Genomic DNA, 21077 nt, shown 5'->3' with positions numbered 1-21077 from the left:
CGAAAATTCTTGAGACTAAATAAAAATAATTATTTCAACCACTTACAGGGTCTGATGTGTGTACTGTAATCAATCAGCCAGCCTTTTTTGAAGTTGAAGTGGGCGATAATAGGTGCGACGCAATGGTAAGCTTTTTTAAACATTCAGGGCCGCATTAGGGTTATGTGCGCAGTGACGTCCATGACCCACAGACAATAAACACACAACTTTAACTATATACTGGATTAGTGAAACACAAGTATGCAACTGTAATAATATACTTGATTAGTGATACAAGTGTAGAAATAATGATTAATTGTCAAAAACAATGTTTTCCAAAACTGAAATGTGGACATCAAAGCAAAGCAATGTTTAGAATGTGAAGTTATAGCAAGAATATATCGCGACAGAAGTTTTATATGCGTTTACACTAGGAGCAATATAAATATTATATGCACAATGCACATGTCCCTCGGTGCAAGTCCTCTAAGCTTCAAAATTTGTAGAAGTCAGCTCACCATTACTATTTACATGGTAGAAATAAGTTGCGGAATGTAACTCCTGCAAGTTGTGTTGTTAATCTTAACGTCAATTAATAAAATAATGCTGTCAGTATGGGGTTTGTATACATTTAAACTGCCTACATCCTAGAAAGGATTGTTGTAACGCAGGTAAAAGGAACGACCCACGTTCCCAAGGCACGAAACACTGACTTATCGAAAGTATTTATTATGCTCGTTTTAACGGTGAAAGAAAACATCACAAGAAAACTTAATACTCACCTAATAAGTCAATATAATAATTATAAAAGTTATGTGAAGTCCGCCAACATATATTAGCTCTATCCTATGGGCTAACCTTCTTAGTGGTAGAGCTGTTGGCACCAGAAATGTTTTATTGGTGTTAGGATAGTAAAATCTGCCAGAATATTGATCGAACACAAAGTGTAAAACCCACCATGATGGTCAAAGTGTGTCGCATTCCGGGATCAGCTTGTATAGCCGGCCGACATAATTGAATCATCTTTCGAGGAATCATCTGCAATGTTGTCTTGCTTCCTCAGTCAACACAGCAAAAAGCGTAGAATTATCAAATATTCAAAGTTTCCTAATGTACAAATGATAATAATACGGCGTCTTATATATTACATAGTTAAGATAAAAAAAAAAACACATAATTCGAGCTAAATGTTGATCAAAATGCTGGTCTTAATTTTTATATTTTTCTACACATTTAATGCCCCGTCTACCTAACTGATTTCCTACCTGTCGTGTCCTTGTCAAACGTATCGTAATTCATAACAAAATATGCTTACGAGTTCTCAACACTAAGGGGAGGGTCACAGTGCCAGTGGGAGGGGGAAGTTAAGTTATACCAATGAATATACTCTTTATTATTTCCTGTACGGCAGACGATTACAGTGCACACGGATCGTTTTAATTATTTAAATATGTGTTGGGCAAATAAAGTTTGTTTTCTCATCCCGTTGAATTCGGCCGGCGTTGTTATTGGTGTTGGGAATATTGTGAGTGTTTTTTTTAATAATTAAATAGGGTTGTCACATCTTGCACGATCCGTACGGAAAATATGGAAAATAGTTTTTTTGTATTGTCAACTAGTTGACCCGACAGACGTTGTCCCGTCTTAACTATGTATTTGCAGCGCGCATTCTGTCAATCGCTGACAGTTATTTCACACAATTGACAGTTATATAAAATTAATATTTTCGTTAAGTTTTCTTAAATTTTCTAATTTTCCGCTTAATTTTTTGATTTCTTTCTTTCATAAGAATCTTCTCCTGACAATAACAAACACAACAAAAAAAAAATAGTGAAATCGGTCCTGCTGTTCACGCGTGATGGCGTGACCAAGGGAAATATGGATTCATTTTATATATATAGATTGTCAATATTTTTAAGTGGTGTTAGACGGTTTATTATTTATAGACATGGGTGCCGTGAGGGTGCAAGGTACAATAAAAATAATAGAGGACCGGCTTATGCTTGATTTTGTACATTATTTTATATGTAATGGTTAATAATACGAAAAAGAAGCACTCCTGTGAAAACTGCATAAAAATTGGTTAAGAAATGAGCGAGTAATTCATATTTAAAATATTGTAATGTGCAGAAGTGGGCGCGATATGGGGATATCGCTTCATCTCTTTTGCACGCGTCGTAATTCCCGATGACGTCACATGTAGGTATTTCGTCTCTTTTCTGTTTCTTGTTAATTACCCCTTCCACCGAAATTCAAAGACTTATAACTTGTTGATTTTTTACTGGATTTTAATAATTCCTTCTGTGTTATAATTTATATTATGTAAATATTTGTTAATAGAAAAGAACAAAAATGAGTCCGGTAACCTATTGAATGACAATGGAAACTATCAACCACAGAGGTTTTTTATTATGGTTTAGCATAACATACAACAACCCGTGTGATTTTTAGTTGAACAAAAAATAAATTTAATGATCTTAACCTACTATAGTGTGTAGATGCAGATGCACGTCCCTAAAATAATTTTGGTGGCACCCATGTTTATAAACCTAACTGATGATACGAAGCGTGCTTTTCTAATATTATTTACCTCGTCTTAAACATATTATTGATATTTTAGATTCTAAATTTAAAAAAAAAGGCAAGGTTCAAAGCCCATGGGCCAAACACAACTCAAACCTCTGGCTTTTCTAAAAAAATAATAATAATTATGTGTGTATTTTTTGTGAATTATCGCTTGCTATAACGGTGAAGGAAAACATCGTGAGGAAACCTGCATACCTGAGAAGTTCTCTACAGGAATATTGAGGGTGTGTGAAGTCTACCAATCCGCACTAGGCCAGCGTGGTAGACTAAGGCCTAATCCCCCTCTCAGTAGTAGAAGAGGCCCGTGCCCAGTAGTGCAGTATATAATACGGGGCTGATATAATTTATATAAATAAATACCGATTATATAGATCCGAATTAACACTATATCTAAATTATAAATAATTCATTTGCACCTTATATACAAATGTATATAGGCAGACTTAAAGCCATAGGAATTCTCTCCCAGTCAACCTTAGGGTGTTACAGAGATAAATAAGGTAGGTGCATCAAGATTGATATTTTAAGATATAAAAAAACATACCGAAAAGTAAATATGACAATTAATAATAATACGAATATTGACGACGACTCTACAATTATTGTCCCGATTGTCGTTTCTGCGAATGGGTTGATACCAAAGAGCCTCGACCGACATCTTCGGAAGCTCTCAATTGGCCGTTGGGTCGGAGACCAGATGCAGAAGGCAGTATTGCTGGGCACGGCACGCATTGTGAGGAGATTCCTCACTTTGAATCCCTAACCGCCGGTGGTCTGGGTCTTGAGCTTCGCCATCGGAGGGTCATTAATTTTTTTATATTTTTATATGCATGTTTTTTTTTAAATGTAATTGTAAAAATGTAAAAAAAATACCGTTAAAATGAAGAGAATTGACCAAAACGAATATAATAAACAATTAAATAAATTATAAATATCTAAATACTATCCCCCTTTTTTATAAACGTTATTTATCTAAGGATAAATGCTGTGATTAAAAATCTGTTTCTAAATCTAAAGATGAAACTTTATTTTCATGGAATAATAATAAAATTAATAATATCCCTATATTATATACCGTCCCACTGCCGGGCACAGGCCTCCTCTACTATTGAGAGGGATAAGCCTTAGTCAACCACGCTGGCCTGGTGCGAATTGGTAACTTCACACACATAAAAAAAATCCTATAAATAAATCCTCAAGCATGCAGGTTTTCTCACGATGTTCCATAGGATATAACGTTCATTTTAAATAGTGTAACTAAGTACAATTCCAAGGAGAGTGGTGTAGTATCGGGCAAATATAATTGTAATCCAATGGCAGTTTTTTAATTTATCTCGATGAGACCGACGCGGCAAGGGACTTCATTTAATAATAAGTAAGTATATTATGTAATATGACAGAGGCAAGAAATTAACAGATATCTCGCGTTTACGAAATGATTGATGACTATTAAACAGAAGGAAATAGGAATAATTGAATTTGAGATTTTACATAAGAATATTCCCTTTTCGTTGCACGGGAAATTATAAACTACAGTAAACACATAAATAAGAAATTCCAATGTACTTTATAATATACACATATACGTATATATATCTACGTTGGAATTTCCTATATGTTTAACGCGAGATTTACTTATGTCAAGATCAAGTTACATAAATTATTGTATTATCTACGAAAGTATATTACGCGAGAAGCTTTTATCTCTAGAGAGTATAAAACAAAGATGTTTTATTTTTTTGTTTAGGACATTTAAGTAAAAGCTTGTTTTTTACTATTTATTTTTATCAGCATAATCTTTAAGTTAATACGCATATTATAGGAGTGAGTAAAATATAGTCAGTTATTTTAGAATGACGTTACTTAGCTAACCATGCATTGCTATCCAAACTAAACATGTGTGCAAAATTTTATCTTAATCGTTTGCGGATAACTACTTTAAAATTAATTCTCAAGATTTTACCCGAACATACATTATATACATGCAACTATTGCAAGTTAAATAAAAGCTTGTAAAATAGTGGGCAACCATTAAGCCGTCTACTTTAGGGATGTTATTAAATTGGCCTTTTAAATTCGACATACCTATTAATTATTTTGCTTGAAGCACCATTGTAATACTGCACCGTCACATAAAACTTTCATATGAAAAGTTACTGTGGTCGAACGCCCCATAGCAACACATTATCGATGAGTGGTGCGTAGCAAAGTGACGTCACGCGTACCTGGTGCGCCTGAAGTGTTTGTTTGTTTGAACGCTCTAATCTCAGGAACTACTACACCGATTTTGATTATTTTTTCACTAATAGGAAGCCACATCACGCCCGAGGGCCAAGTTACTTTTATATCCCGGAAATACTTTTTCACGCATCTCGAGATGCAGGCAAAAACTAGCAAAAACTACAAATATTGTAACTTCAAAATTAGTTGTTTGATTAAAAAATATAATATATTTATATTGTATTTGTTTATTATGTCCGTGTACCTTTATATTTGTGCTATAAAATTTTTAGTTTTTTTTCTTTCCATATTAAGTTATTATTTTTAAAATATTTGCGAGACTGAAAGCAGGAATCAGTTACGAAGCAAACCCACCGATAATTATTTTTATGACGAAATGAACATACCGCTCGGATGGTAAGCGATACGACCGCCCATAAACAACAGCAACATCATGCTAAACTTAATTACAAAGTAGGTACTGCGCAGTCACTCTGAAACGTATGTTAAACCTCATAATGCCCAGTAATTACACTGGCTACAATGTCCAAACCGGAATACAATAATGCATTCACACTGCTGCTTGGCAGTAGAAATAGACATTATCGTACCTACTCAGACGGCTCCTTGTATACAAGACACTTGCCGCCAATGGTTCAAAATGTTAGTTCAATAATATAATGAATTTAATAATATTTATAATTAGTAGATTACGTTATTAATTTCCCACTGGTTTTATGAAGTCGTAAAATTAATCAATGTCCGTCCATAATTTAATGTACTGATAGCCTTTGATAACCTATTTTTAATCATTTTTTATATTTAAAAAGAAACTTGCCGCTCGCAAGATAGTAAATATTACTGCCAAAAATAGGAGCACTTTTTTGTATTACGTCATAGAAGTGCATGAAGCTTATCAACATCAGACACAAACATACGTATTCACAAATAACTACAAGAACTCAGTTGCCTTAAATTACTCGGGGCTCCAGGCGAAAGCAAAAGCAAACTACGCGAGGCCCCGAGCGAGCAAAAAAAAGACTCCCGGTTTTAACTATTTCGTCCGCAAGTTCGTAAAAAGAGGTTGTCGACGGGACCGCGAGAGGCCCAGGGCGGTTGCCTGGTTCGTCACCCCTTAAGGCCACCTCTGCAATAACTCAGATTGCGGCTGAACACACGTTCACACGGCATAGGTACCCAGTAAGGGAAAAAGTAGGAATTTGTGCCCGTTATTATGGTGATAAGTTCGTCCCTCAACATATCATGAGACTAAACAGGATAAAAATTAGTTACCTCTCTGCCTACACCCTCGGGGTTATAAGGCGACAGTGAGTGTGGAACCCGACACACAATAAAGGCACTAGTGATAAATGCAGTTTGCAAATTATTCCAATGATAATTAGATTTTACAAAATTGACGAAAGGGAAGGGTGTGTATTTGGTGTTCCGTGTTATATTAACACTTAATCTAAATTCGACAAACTGAAAATTCTAGTTGCTTTTCATAGTAGTATTATGTAGTCTACAGTTATACCTAATACATGTGTGTAATATTATATTTTCCATAACATGCCGTGTCAACTTCACCGTCTCATAATTAAGCTTAAACATCAGTGCGCATTTATAGGGAATTCCCCGTACATAAACTTGTTCGTTTCATTGTATTATGTTAGATAAAGTCCGATTTACATTAGCAAAGTGATATCGCGGGAGAAATTAACGTTGTTACACAAAACTCGAGTTAAGAATTAGTTGCGTCGCATGCTATAGTCAATATAAATCCCATCTACTAATAGACCATACTCGTCAAAGTTCAAAGTTTATTGCACTCCACAATCATTTATACATGTTACATTTAAATGAACTGCTCTAAACAACAATAAAAAATCAATTGTAATTTTTTTCTCCTTTCTTTATCATGTGCTGATTTTGAAAAGAGCAACACCAGAGTTTCTTGGCCGTTCTTCTCTGGTGAGAACTGCTTTCCGAACTGGTGGTAAAATTAATATTGACGGAATCTAAATAATGTATAACATTTTACGGATTCAAATAAATCATTTCATTTCAATACGCGTGACATAATCGTGGACCCTATCGGGCCCTGCAAGGTTTCAAGAGAGGGAGAAACTATATAATTAAGTACTTATATTAGGTATTTGTTATAATTCGTCTTTATCGCTGCTAACATTATGCCAAAAATCTATAAATAACGATTATTTTCTCCAAAAATCTCTGCTTTACTTTTATGATTTTTTGTGATCATTTTGTAGTTTAGCACCAACATGACATGTGTGTGAATGTATTTCTGACTGGAGTTGTAATGCTACCGGTGCGACAAATTCTCTTAAAGTACTAGCACCATTAGGCCATGTAAAATTGAAATTACTTTTTAATTATTTATTTTGTTCGAAAACATTTTTTATGGAGGGGATGATTTTTATAAGGAGTTATTTTAAAGAAGATAAGTATGTAGTTTCATTTAGTAACGCAACTCGCCATCCTGAGACATGAGATCTTACGTCTTATTATGTCCAGTAGTTACAGTTAATGTATAACATTTGCAGGTTCAAATAAATTACGTAATTCCAAAAAAATATTATGACATTTCATTTAATAAACGCAATGCGAAGCTTTTATTTGTCAGCAAAATTTATTGATGGTTTGGTACTGAGTAACAATTTTATTACTTGCTGAAAATAATTTACTCGTTTAGACCTCCTTTTGTAATACCTCACCGCCGTACCTAGACTCCTAGGGAAAGGACATTGTTCTGTGCCCATACATAATTCGCCCTGAAACCAACAGCAATGGAAAAATGTTTGTAATATTTAGAATCATTAATCAATTCTCATGACATATTATTTATAAAACGGACAAGCTGGGATATCGCATTAATCCAAAAAAACGATGAGATTTTGAGGTTATAATTGATAGTAAACATTGAAAGCTTTTCAATGTTCAAGGTAGATTTATAGTCCTATCATTTTCGCTTTAAATGTGCTTTTTATTGATATAAGTACCTATCTAATATACATAAGCCCTAAAGATTCATCACAATGTAGGTATCTGATTACTTTTTACTTAAATCAGGCTATTTTAAGACTTGATTCATATAATTTTTTATAAGTAAAAAGGTACCTAATTATGTAGTTATAGTATTTACATCCTCTAAGAGTACCCTTCAGATTTTATGTATTTTCTATATATAAGTACGTCGTACGTATTCCCCGAAGAGACAGACAGAGGCGCACTTTTGAGCATTCACGCTTCATCAGAAGCATGGCATATTTTACACACTTTTGGTAGACTCTTAGGGCATGTAGGATTAAATTAAACAAATAAAAAAATATTTTCAGTTCATCTTATTTATTTCCTCATCACCTACATTGTTTTATAAAATATTATCTGAGTATTGTGCAGGAGGGTTGTTGTTATGGTATTATTTATCAATTCAGTTTTGCCAATCACCTTATTAGTAAAATGAATATCATCTTTCATTATATGTACCTCCAATGGTGCAAGTCTTTCTAAAATGATATTTCTGCTATAAACATGATGTGGAGTATTTGTCCTTAATGGAATTATTTGATGTGACCGAGTCCGGAGTTTCAACATTCTATTACAGAGCACGCAGCTTCTACTAACATTGTTACAGCTCAAGTATGTATAGGCTCTTGGGCCGTGGTCCAACATGCTGTACATATAAGATCAAGAACTACAACCTGAAAAAAAAACAAACAAACACATTATGCTCAAATTAGAATGGCAATATATTAATATTGTGTCACACGGAAAGCAGATTTGTGTATTCAAATCTTCAAAGCATATGACACACATTTTTTAATCAACAATATCCTTGCTAGTTTGCTCTTAAGTTGCCACAGCCACATGCTTAAGTGTAGTAGGTAGTATACAGACTCTGTTCGCTGTCTCCACGCAGTTACCAAGAACAGGAACTTAGGAGCGAACTAGAAGTTTGGCGGCAGTTAAACTTGTACGATTAAAGAAAAATGTGCTTACCAAACAAGGCGCTGTCCATTGTTGTATACAATGGCGAATCTGCTCGTTCTCTAACACCATGGACCCGCCAGCAGAGTCAAATTAATGCAAAAAGCAATTTCCATTTCGTATCCGTTATCGATGCCAGGTAAATTGTTACATAAGTTCACAAAGTCCAGAAATCACAGCCCGTGTATGTCAATATCGTAATCAATCGCACAGAGTCTTTATAATCGTCAATGATATTGTGAGAGTCAGAGAATTATAATATATTATATGGAAAGTGAGAGTCTAGTTTATTTGTCTCTGATGAGTGAAGTGTTAGTGACATTATATTGAATTGAACAATGAAGTAAGAATTAGGGATACTACTCGACTAGATTCTGGATCGGTTATATCGATCATTTATACAAAAATTGATTTTATTCAACATAGGGTTATTTTTATTCGGAAAAATATTTAGCGGGACCCGTATCCCGGAAAATCTGTCACACGGGCGGATCCGATAGTTATTTAATATGGAGAGAGTTTGAGGCCCCGGGAGAGAGAAGAAGGCTACTTTTTATATGTATAATTCATAAAAATTTTGTACGACAGAAAAATAAATGTTCGCATAATATATTATGCTCTGCTATCTCTACGAAGCCAGGGCGGGTCGCTAATATAGAATCTAAATTAACAAAGTAAATCAATATGAATTAAAAACTAAAAAAAAACTTTTTTCATAGACGACTTGATCTATAATCAATTTAGTCCTGAAACTAACTACTTATTTATTTGAGACGCATCCACTGCTCGATTAAATATTATTATAATAATTAAAGAACATATAGCCTCACAAATCGAATATATTAAAATGTTTCAATAATTAATTATCGGTAATTAGATTTATCGTTTTGTCGAACCGGTCCATCTCTATACACAATTAGTTGTAAACATGTCGACGACTTTGTCTTTAAGTCGTTACAATACTTTTATATATTTATTTTGGATGTAGCAGCTTGTCCGGTTTATACACATATTTGCAAATAATATAAAAATATACATAAATAATTATGGTGTTAGTCACACCTTTGTTGGTTCTGGGGCCGTTTTCGACAATGTCCTTTGAATAAGCACCAATTGAAACTGTCAACTTCAAGAGCAAAAATTTTTTTTTTTTTTTTTTATATATATGGCAATTGTTGTACATTATGCCAATTTCAAGTTAGGAGGAGCAAAACTTACATCATAATTTAATTGCAAACGTGTAAACAACTTCCTATCGCGATGTAGTGAACATTTTTCCTGTAATGCATAACACACAACATATAATATTGAGTATAATATTAATTTAAACTTAATGATTCACAAGGTAGCTGCTTACCTAGTATTCTAATATAAAAGTATAGTTGAGACCGGTTATAACGAAATCTTTTATAAGGATAAAATGGTTAGGTTCCATGGCTTTCACTATATATGAAATTAAGTATATCTCGGCAACAAGTTGACAGTCAGGGAGGCGCTTTAAATATAGGGTACCTTTTAATGTTTAATTTTGTACATTATTTATATGTAACAGAAAATAATACGAAAAAGAAATTCTTCTGGGAAATCAACACCAATATTGTTGGAAACCAGTTATCCATATTTGAAATATTGTTGTGAGGAAAATGAAAAAAAAAAATAGATAGCCAGTAAGGTCTGTACTAATGAAATGTATTTTTTTCAGATATTTTCAACAATCGTAACAATTGCGACGATGACGATGATTCTCATACAAGAGTATACCGTCCACCACGACGAGCAACATATTCTGCAGCATCTGTTCAAGATTGACATGACGAAGGCAGTGATCGAGATAATAATAATAATAGCTCTGTTGATTGGCACGCTCGGGATACCTTTTTCTATTTGCCTCCTTGTTGGAGTAAGGAAGGTAATGACATTCTATCATACATTCCATAAATTAACGTTAAAGATCGCATATTAGACCGCGCAGACGATGTCAACTTATCGTGAATATTCCGAAAATATTACCTAAAGGATCTGTCTAAAGACTCTACTATGAAATTAAAATGTGAAAAACTGCCTCGGCGGCGTGGTTGTTTTGCGTTTAGCGTCTCTGAGATATTGCTTTTGAATCCATCGTCGGGTAGTAATATAAAATTTTCTTTACACATCAGATCGGCTAGGTTCTTCTCCTATATCTTAGGAATATTCATGGCAAAAAGTACACTAGTTGCGCTTCTGCCTAGCCCTTCGGGAAAAAAACACTCAGACGTGTATGTCCTTTCTTGAGGTTCAACTTCCTCTATACCAAATCCCATCAAAGCAGTTCAGTTTAGCTTTACCACCATAAAAGGCAGACAAAGATAAGCTAGTTTTGCATCTTACTTATAATTTGTGAAGTTATTTGGATGTTCAAATTCAAATTAAATTCAAAGTTTATTGCACTCCACAATCATTTTATACATAAGATGTTACATTTTAATACAAGTGACATTATCGTAGACCCCGTCGAGCACGGCAAAGTTTCAAGAAAGGGAGAAATATACTTATGAACGTATTTGGATAAATTTGGTACAGAGTCTGCATGGTGTAGGAATGGTGAAACAATGATATGTATGCGACTTATGAGTGATAGCACAAGATAATAATTCAGATACGTCAAATATCGAGAATGTATGCAAAGAAATGTATTGTAGGAACCTAAAAAAGGTCGCCAGGTTGACACGTGACATGGACACTATTATTTTCTGATTAATATTAGCACGTTAGGAATAAACGTTCGCCATCTCTGACATAGATATTTATATGAGAAAACGTCAATTACTCTGAATTTGTGTTATGTTTTCTACTATTATCTTCCAGTTTTGTTTATAAGTCATAAGGTCACTAATTATAATTATTACTCGCTAATTCAATATGACCATACGATATTTTTAATAACTACGACATCCGATAAATATTTCCTCCTCAACATGTCATCTGGTTTTTGTGAATAATCGTCCGAATACAGAGCTAATTATTAAGGTAACATGATAAGGTAGTCAGCCAAGGAGAACAATTGGGATGAGTAGCTTGCAAGGAAAGGAGTGAATCAAATTTTCATATATATTTTCGACTTTTCTATATAAACATTTCGAAGGCATGTGAAGTCTGCAGACTTACGAAGCTAGTGCAGTTGACTACCTGCCTTGACTATTTCTTTATTATTGCTTTGATTGACGAGACAAGCTTGCCATTCGCCTGATGGTTAGCAATATGACCGTCCATAAACAGTAGAACCACCATCCTACACCTTAAATTACAAAGTATTGTTTGGTATTCCACTGCTCTCGCCATCGTTAGACATAGGACGTTATGACGTGACGTAGGACGTCTTATTATGTTCAGTAGAAGTCTGTTCCCAGCAGTGGGATAGTTTATACAAGGCTGGAAATATTATTAGATATTTTTGACAATGGACAATGTTATCACCGCATAAGTCGGGCTTTTTGTGTCTAACTGGGTAACTTAGCATCAACACCAAATGGTATCAATGGTACACAGAAAAAATGATATTTTGACACTGTAATTTTCATATGTGGTTTTAATAAAAAGCTCTGCATTTTCCAGAACATTCCGAGCCTGGTCCTGTCGTACTTCGTTTATGGGATCATTGTGACCATTATATGTATCCTGGCCGCGCTTCTAGAAGTCATACATAATTTTTGGATAATCGCCGCTGTTAAGATTATTTTAGTTTGTAAGTAATATTGTTTTTATTGCCTTAGACGAGAAATGAGCAGGAGTTCCTCCTGGTGGTAAGCACTCATACTTCTTTTGCATGTATCTCTTCGTTAAATTATATACAGTATTTTTGTGGTCGAGATCCTCGAATAGGCAAAGAGACATTGGGTCTTATTGCTTAGTATCAGTGTCTGAAACTAGGCCCCTGTAAATATAAGACTGAACATCTCTTAAATGTTTAGTCTTCCAGAATAGTTAATTGTTAGCGAATGAGACAAGACATTGAAGAAATATCAGATACTTTATTAAAATTCGGGCAAGGCAGAGTGACCCCACGTCAATCATTTTTGTAATGGAGGATGAATATGTGTTGAGACAATATGGTAATAGTTTTGGACTTTTGTTAGACTGCCCTCACTATACTAAATTAACACTATATATTACATGACATATATACTAACCCCCTTATTCATAGACGTTTTTTATCTAAGGACGGAGCAATGCTGTGATAACAAGTCTGTTTCTCAGTGCTGCCGGCATGGCAGCCTTTGCAGTGCGTAGACATAGGACCGTTGTGATTGGCTAATATTGAGATACAACAAACAGTACTGAGAAACATACTTGTTATCACAGCTTTGCTCCGTCCTTAGATGAAAAAACGTCTATGAATACGGGCGTAAGTACATATAACTTTGATATACTTAACATGTGATGGTAATTGGTCAGTGAGTGTCCACGAGTCACAAGTAATCCTTAAACGATACTTTATATAGTAAATTCACTCCTAATCGTTGATGTCCCATTCACTCCCAGTGGCCGTCCTGAGCTGAAGTTCGTAGCAGTAGTAGTTCGTAGTTCGTTAGTGGGTTGCCCTCGGCATGGTCACTTAATTTGAAAGGGATGGGAGCGTCTAAAGTGCTTACCAGAAGCCCAGTGTATTTATACAAGCCGACCCTTGTCAGGATAATAAACTTAAGTTATGTGATAAAAAAGTAAATTCACGAAGAAACTAAAGCACTATTTCTTTTCAGTAATCAACATCCATATTTTGGTAGTGGTACACACTATTTACGAACTGATGAGCCGGGGTAAAATATTTAGAAGTAATAATCACAGCTTGCTGGATGAAGAAGGTTTATGGGACTCTAACATGGACAAATAAATTGGTAGCCAGAGCCGTAAGACATACCTACGGATGGTTAAAAAATATGGTTTTAGTTACATGAAGAAATAAGATATATGGGGCATTCCACGTGAAGCGGGCACGAAAAAAAACTCGATGTCTCAGATTTTCGTAATATTTGATTATCTTATACCCGTATATGTCCTCGATCCAGATACAAAATATTATTAAAGTATAAAGCCTGGTTAGCGAGTAAAAGGACTTTGAAGTTTTGACTGGCCGGCTGGTATACGCCACTTCGAATCCAATTATCAAGTTTTTAAATGTTACAATAAAATAAATAAAGCAATGAAATAAATACTTCATTTAATGAGCTTTTTTATTGTATTTTTAAAATTGAAAAATGATTTTTTTTCTTTTAAAAAATGTATTTGAAAGTTTCAAACTTGAATTTCACAAAGTTGGCATATTTGTATATTTCTTATTTTTGTTCTAAAAATAGCTACTATTGTATAGATAATCCCTGCGAAGTTTCATAATGGGCTGAGAAGTAGTTTAGGAGCTAGACCGATTACAGTGCCGAAGCGCGGCGGTCGCCAGAAAGAGCGAAGTAGTAAAAACTTTCAATTAAACTAAATACTTTCGATCAGAGTATGTTACCATGTTTTGCATCGCTCTAACGATTCAATTACATCTGATTATAATATTAAAAAACATATTTATATTACTGACGGTGCACAACAACATTTGAAACTTGGCAAGAATAATCTATATACAATATTGGCTATTTTAGTAGAAAAAGTTATTATATAAATATGCCAACTTTGTGAAATACAAGTTTGAAACATTAAAATATATATGAATAATAATAATAAATAGTAGTAGTAATAATAAATATGAGTTTGTGGCATTGATATTCTAGCCTATATGTATAAGCGGTCGGGTATCGTGATGGCTTTGTTTGATGCGTTATGTAAACTAGCTTGTGTCTCCAGGCGTTTTAGGTTACCACCGAGACCGTCAAATTGCCCTTCTGCCATGTGAAGTGGCACGAAAATGAAATTCTGCATCTTTACCACAATCCTGTTTGAAATATAACAAGTTAATACAATTAAATATTTTAAAATGTTGTTGTGCACCGTCAGTAATATAAATATTTTTTTATATTATAATCAGATGTAATTGAATCGTTAGAGCGATGCAAAACATGATAAAATACTCTGATCGAAAGTATTTAGTTTAATTGAAAGTTTTTACTACTTCGCTCTTTCTGGCGACCGCCGCACTTCGGCACTGTAAACGGTCTAGCTCCTAAACTACTTCTCAGCCCATTATGAAACTTCGCAGGGATTATCTATACAATAGTAGCTATTTTTAGAAAAAAAAATAAAAAATATATAAATATGCCAACTTTGTGAAATTCCAGTTTGAAACTTTCAAACACATTTTTTCAAAGAAAAAATATTTTTCAATTTCCAAAAATACAATAAAAAGCTCATTAAATGAAGTATTTATTTCATTGCTTTATTTATTTTATTGTAACATTTAAAAACTTGATAATGGATTCGAAGTGACGTATACCAGCCGGCCAGTCAAAACTTCAAAGTCCTTTTACTCGCTAACCAGGCTTTATACTTTAATAATATTTTGTATCTGGATCGAGGACATATACGGGTATAAGATAATCAAATATTACGAAAATCTGAGACATCGAGTTTTTTTTCGTGCCCGCTTCACGTGGAATGCCCCATATGTAAGACTAGGCAATATGGTCGTAAGACTATAGCCTGTCCTCTAAGGACGAAGAAAAAAAATGAAGAAACAACACCAGATTTCTATTGTTTAAGGCTTTATTATATAGACCTTAGGGATTATTTTTACCACGGGAGTAATAGCAACTTTGGCCTTTAAGTGTTTAAAATCATGTTAACTTACTGATCATACGTTAATATGTGATTATGTTTATGATAAACGCTATGATAAATGCTATGACTTGTCATGGGTTAAAGCATGGTTACACCACTTTCCCAAATCGAAATATTAATGTATTAAAGCTTGCAGAAGCCAAAAAAAAACAAATTGTAATAATTTACTACAACAAAGTGACTAAAAAGGATTGATTAAAAATTGTTATCAATTACCTCATATTATCATTAGTTAGATGTAAGTATCTCAGTTTGTTGTATAATTTCTGACCAGATAGAACGACTGATGGATATACTTAAAAATGAAATAAAGATTACATAGTATATATGTTTAATTTTTTTATAAATTCTATTGAAATGTTCTATGTCGGAATTTTATTAAGAAACGTAATGTTATTCTCTTTTTATATAGTTTGTAAGTTGTAAATGACTGACTGACTGGTAAAGGTAAAAAACAAAAACGAGACAAGGTCCGTAAAAATTAATTAGTCTAAATAATTAATGGAAGCTATGGGTTCGCTCCTTTATTACATTACACCCGTGCCTTTCTCTTGAAAGGGAAAGTCACTATGTACATTTAAGTCGGTTTCATAACGTCTCTATTGAAAATCATAAAGAAACAGCGATTAAAGCAATAAGACGCATGTAAGATTAGACAGTGTAGTCGATAAACAAATGAATAAATAAAAAAACAATTTGAAACACGAAACAATAATTGCAATTGTAACACTATCAAAAAAATGTGATTTTGTATTTCAAGTGAATGATACCGAAGAAGATATCTTAACTCATCAGAACTTGTACTATCTTTCTTTTCGTATCCTGAGCGCAGGTATTCTTTTTTTAAATATTCACATATTACCCTTTTAATAATTCTTTAAAAAATTCACAGATAAAATAATAATAATATTCAATCTGCTTAATTTATAGGAACGGATACTTTGGTTTTATGTACACATCGAATTATTTTAAAAAAGGAATATTAACAATTATTAAAAGTATTTAAAAATATCCGTTCGGAAAGGTAAAAAATAAAACACATTTTAAACATATTATTATGTACTCGATTATTTTATAAAAACGATTAATAAACATTACAACTTTATTAAAATTATTGTCTTTTTAATTAACACATATTTGGCACTTAAGAGCAGTTGTTTCCACCGTTGTCAGGGAAAGTTAATTCTTATTGCCCTGGTCTGGTTGTTAATTTGCTTGCAATGCACCAGTGTGATTAGACCCTTAACTTTACTTAACCACGTATGAAACAACAGCCCCTTAAAGCTTAGTTTGTAGCATAAATATATTATCAACTTTATTGTTCCATTGTCCCACAATGATTCGACATATTAAAATAAGAGTTTGAAGTAAAGTTGATTCTTACAAAGTTGACCTTTTTGTCTTATGTAGATAGATATTATAATAATAAAATGTCGGTTGTCGCATTAAAAAAGTTTTTTCTTATGCTCAGCGTGGTTTTAGATTTTGTCTCTACCAAATATAAGACATATGCAACAAATGCACGCGACATACATAAACTAATTGTTCTATGTTTGTTTCCAATATTTGCGACATTATATTGTGTTGGTAGGTATTAGAAGACCTATTCTCGGAAACTGAGGTAGCGAAAACTCTACAAATCATTTTACAAATTGGCAGTCCATTTCCTATTCCCGTTACATAATTGTGTTCATATTTTTTTATTTGTTTAATAAGTTTATAAATCTATCTCAATTATGCAATGATTGCGTGTTATTGCATTAACAAATTGATTTAATCAAAAATGACATTTACAATATTTTTTAACAATATTCTTTAATTTGATTATATTAACATATTACTCTTTGGGAACGTTTAGGTTTATTTCAACGCCATCTGTTATCAAATACATTTAAACCTCTTCTCTGTTATTGAGTTGTTTGTAGAAACTGTAGCCAAGTAGTATGGAATAGACATTTAGACCTGGAATCATTAAAATATATTAACTTAAGTCTCTAAATATTTTTTAAAAGTAAAAATGATCAACTATAGTGATTGAGTATAAACCATTTTAGTAATATGATATCTAATTGGCAAATCCATTTATAATTTCGGAAGTTTATTCATAAATCTTTTAATTTATTTTTGATATGCACTAGAAATAAATGGAAAATAGACTTTAAAGAACAAATTTCTCGATGTTTTATGTTAGGTTGCCGTACATTCTTCTAATATTATTATTGCTGGTGGTAGGATATATTTCATATCCTCCCGGCTAGCGACCACCGTACACAAGGTGTTAAATCCCATCATAGTGGCACACGTAAGTGTGTTGCGTTTCGGGATCAGCTTGTGTGTATCCAGTTCCAACAGGCCAACATAATTGTATCGACTGCCGAGGGGTAATCATCTCTTGTCAATCGATATTCTATTGGACCCTACCCCACTATCAGGTGCAGTGGGATCAACTTTACTCGTATATAAAAATAAATGAATAAATATTACGCTGAAGTATATCTTGTTCTGCATACCAGTATTACGCATTACAACAGTACTTTCGACAAATCGAAGGTCCCTACTCTCTACGTATAGTATCGAATCTACAAATTCCATTTTGCAGATTCAATACTTTGCGTAGGGACTGTCGATATTTAAACAGTCGTTATTAAAATGAACTGCATTTATTTAAAACAATAAGGATTGAACACTAAACAAGCGATGTTTATTCCACGATCCCTACGTAAAGTATTGCATCTGCAAAATGCAAACATATATTAGATTTTAATAAGCAAGTGCTACCTACCAATATACACGAGCTCAGTGCACACAGTTCCTGCAGAATACTTGGGGCAGTTGAGGAAGAATATAAACATCGACAGCAAGAAGAATACTGTCCACGTGATGAAGTAAGCCTTGATGACACCCGCACGCTCCTGAAAAACGTGTTTAATTTATACAGACTAATGAACCAGACGCATTAATATGTTAACTCATATTTGGCCACTTTATCTTGCCGCCCATAAACACGTTTGAATTTAGAAGAATTTTGTATGTCCCGCTGGTCTTAAAGGAATGAGAGGATGAAATTTGATTTTTAGTGTTTTTTGTAGGCGGTATAATTTTTTGTTAAAACTTTTTTTTTTTTTGCTTTTTTGTGTTAGTAAAAATCTGTATACGTTGAGGGCATCATTTTAGGAGTTTTCTGTTGAATCTCCAAAACCGAGGGTCCAACAACAGTGAAATTTATATGGGTCCACAATATGGGTCAAGAGTTCTGAGGTAACAAACATAAAAAAATACAGTCGAATTGAGAACGTCCTCTTTTTTTGAAATCGGTTAAAACACATCATCAGCCACAGAATATCTACTGCTGAATATAGTCATAAAAAATCCAAAATGACGTGTCAGGTCTACCTTCAGCAAATTCTTACCGTAACTACGCCATAAACAAACATGACGTCAAACAGGAACTTGGCGAGGAACATGAGCACCAGGATGATGCTCATCACGTAGAGGCCGGTGAGCGCCGCCTGCTCCTCAGGGTCGAGCCCGGTCGCCTGGTTTTGCAGCACGCCCAACATCGACGCCTCAACGATCATGATGACCAGCATCACGAAGGTCAGCACCTGGAAACGTTTGTTGATTTGCACTGTGACTCGAATGCACCCGGTGAGTGTCGCTGAACCATAATAATAATATCAGCCCTGTATTATATACTTGCCCACTGCCGGGCCTCCTCTACTACTGCTCTCAGTAGTAGGGACTAGGCCTTAGTCCACTACGCTGGCCTAGTGCGGATTGGTAGACTTCACACACCTTCGAAATTCCTATAGAGAACTTCTCGGGTGTGCAGGTTTCCTCACGATGTTTTTCTTTTCGTTAAAGCGAACGATAAATTCACAAAGAACTGAACCATACACAGGTTAAATATTAAGAGATACGAAAAAATAATATACTACAGAACTAGTTATTGAAAATATAGTGAATTTTCTGATACAAAGTTATTATTGTAGTATTGTACTTTAAAAACTTTCCATACAAATATATGTTGATGAAAACCGTATCTTAATTCGTTCACCCGTTTTTACGTAAGTGAAGAAACAGATGGGTATCTGTTATATGTTAAGTAGGTATTTCAACATAAATATTGACATACCCCGTTGATGCATCCTATTATGATGTTCCCTGTTTTCAGCTCAAACACAAAGCAACACCTTTCTAGCCGCGGCAGCCCCATTTTGTCCTGCAAGAAATATAATTTTTACAAACTTAGGACCACAAGTTACACAACTACAGTCTTATAAACATATTTTAGCGTTAAAAGGTGGTTAAGAATTGCTTAAATAGCTGTCAAAAACATCACCAGTTTCCTAGTTTAAACCTTATTAACATTAACTTACAGTTCATCGAGTAACTTTGTGTTTTAACTAAGCATAGCTTTGCGAATTTTTTATAAGTAAGACTGCTATTACAGAAGTTTTCAGTTAATTTTATTTGACGATGTCGAGAGTACTCGTTTCATTGCCATTTGGGAGCATGAATGAGAACGACTTTTCTATTTGGTCGGCTTATACATTTCGATGGCTCCTAAGTAAACTATCGTATCTGAAAAAATAGCAATATTCACTTTGTTAGCGTTTCATTGTCTAGGTACTGTTTACTATCAAATTCGCTACAAAAGTTATAATAAATATTTTATGGAAGATTTTTTTTTTCATTTATACTTAACGCTAAAAATATAAATATAGCCATTTTTCCAGATACGATAGTGTACTTAGAAGAGGATTTATGTGACGACAAGTTACTCAGAAGTTGCGAAGTAACCCCAAAATCTTTTATGTTTTCCCAGATAACTGTTTTTTTAGTACTTTTAAAGAAATGCGCCATAAAAGTAATTTACGGCTCTAATTGCGATTTGAAATTCCAGTCACAACGTTTCAAAAACTTTTAAACTTTCATGTTGAGATATAGGACGTTTGCTACGTAGCATAATGCTGGCCTATTTAGAACCTCAGTGGCTCATTTCATCAAATAGTTAGATAGAAATAGTAATCTAACATTAAGACTTATCCAAAAATGATTATGATGTTACACTCTTGACGTCACTAACATAGAAACAAGTCATATATTATTAACTATAGAAGAAACTTCTTAACATAAAGACATTAATCACTGCATAAATTCTCAACATATCCCAAATTACAGCACGAATAATATCTCTTATATATTCCAACAAAATAACTTACCTAAAGTCAAGGTTTCCGCAAGTACTAGAAATGGATTGGCGTCTCACCAGCAACGTAACACAAGCAGAAATGAAAGTGTTCCCATGCAGAGCGCACACGGACTGAATCCTGGGGAATGCAGTAACTATGTCACGGGGTTTCCTATGCCATAAGATTGGGCCACAGAGTATGTTATGCGCAGATGCGCCTTCTCATTACCTTCTTTGGTTTCTACCTATATAAGATTTTTGCTGAGTAGAAAAGTAAGCTCGCGGTATTAGGATTAAATGTGTGTGGACGCATTTTATAAGAGATTTTACAAGTCCG

At 33.9% G+C, this 21077-nt stretch overlaps 2 protein-coding genes across 2 annotated transcripts; one reads left to right on the top strand and one right to left on the bottom strand.

The window, feature by feature from the left end:
• Window positions 1-1348: 1348 nt before the first annotated feature.
• LOC115447221 lies at window positions 1349-15874 on the top strand. The gene is made up of 5 exons (XM_037437618.1): window positions 1349-1504; window positions 10496-10702; window positions 12385-12514; window positions 13530-13735; window positions 15371-15874. The coding sequence occupies exons 1-4, from the start codon at window positions 1430-1432 to the stop codon at window positions 13658-13660; spliced, it is 543 nt and encodes a 180-aa protein (XP_037293515.1). The 5' UTR covers window positions 1349-1429; the 3' UTR covers window positions 13661-13735; window positions 15371-15874.
• Window positions 15875-16670: 796 nt separating this feature from the next.
• Window positions 16671-20866, bottom strand: LOC119189020 (lysosomal-associated transmembrane protein 4A-like). The gene is made up of 5 exons (XM_037437619.1): window positions 20772-20866; window positions 19682-19768; window positions 18957-19151; window positions 18329-18458; window positions 16671-17508 (listed from the first exon to the last, which is right to left on the bottom strand). The coding sequence occupies exons 2-5, from the start codon at window positions 19760-19762 to the stop codon at window positions 17438-17440; spliced, it is 477 nt and encodes a 158-aa protein (XP_037293516.1). The 5' UTR covers window positions 19763-19768; window positions 20772-20866; the 3' UTR covers window positions 16671-17437.
• Between the last annotated feature and the right edge of the window lie 211 nt (window positions 20867-21077).

This window comes from Manduca sexta, chromosome 11 (genome assembly GCF_014839805.1).
Source record: "Manduca sexta isolate Smith_Timp_Sample1 chromosome 11, JHU_Msex_v1.0, whole genome shotgun sequence".
NCBI classification, from domain to species: domain Eukaryota; kingdom Metazoa; phylum Arthropoda; class Insecta; order Lepidoptera; family Sphingidae; genus Manduca; species Manduca sexta.
The sequence above is the reverse complement of the archived record's forward strand: the minus strand, read 5'-3'. Positions and strand labels throughout refer to the sequence as shown.

Coding starts and splice junctions, on each gene's coding strand:
- LOC115447221 (XM_037437618.1), top strand. CDS start 1,430: ATGTGTTGGGCAAATAAAGTTTGTTTTCTCATCCCGTTGAATTCGGCC. Junction 1,505..10,495: donor TTATTGGTGTTGGGAATATT/GTGAGTGTTTTT, acceptor TATTTTTTTCAG/ATATTTTCAACAATCGTAAC. Junction 10,703..12,384: donor TCCTTGTTGGAGTAAGGAAG/GTAATGACATTC, acceptor TGCATTTTCCAG/AACATTCCGAGCCTGGTCCT.
- LOC119189020 (XM_037437619.1), bottom strand. CDS start 19,762: ATGGGGCTGCCGCGGCTAGAAAGGTGTTGCTTTGTGTTTGAGCTGAAA. Junction 19,152..19,681: donor TAATAGGATGCATCAACGGG/GTATGTCAATAT, acceptor AAACGTTTCCAG/GTGCTGACCTTCGTGATGCT. Junction 18,459..18,956: donor TTGTTTATGGCGTAGTTACG/GTAAGAATTTGC, acceptor CACGTTTTTCAG/GAGCGTGCGGGTGTCATCAA.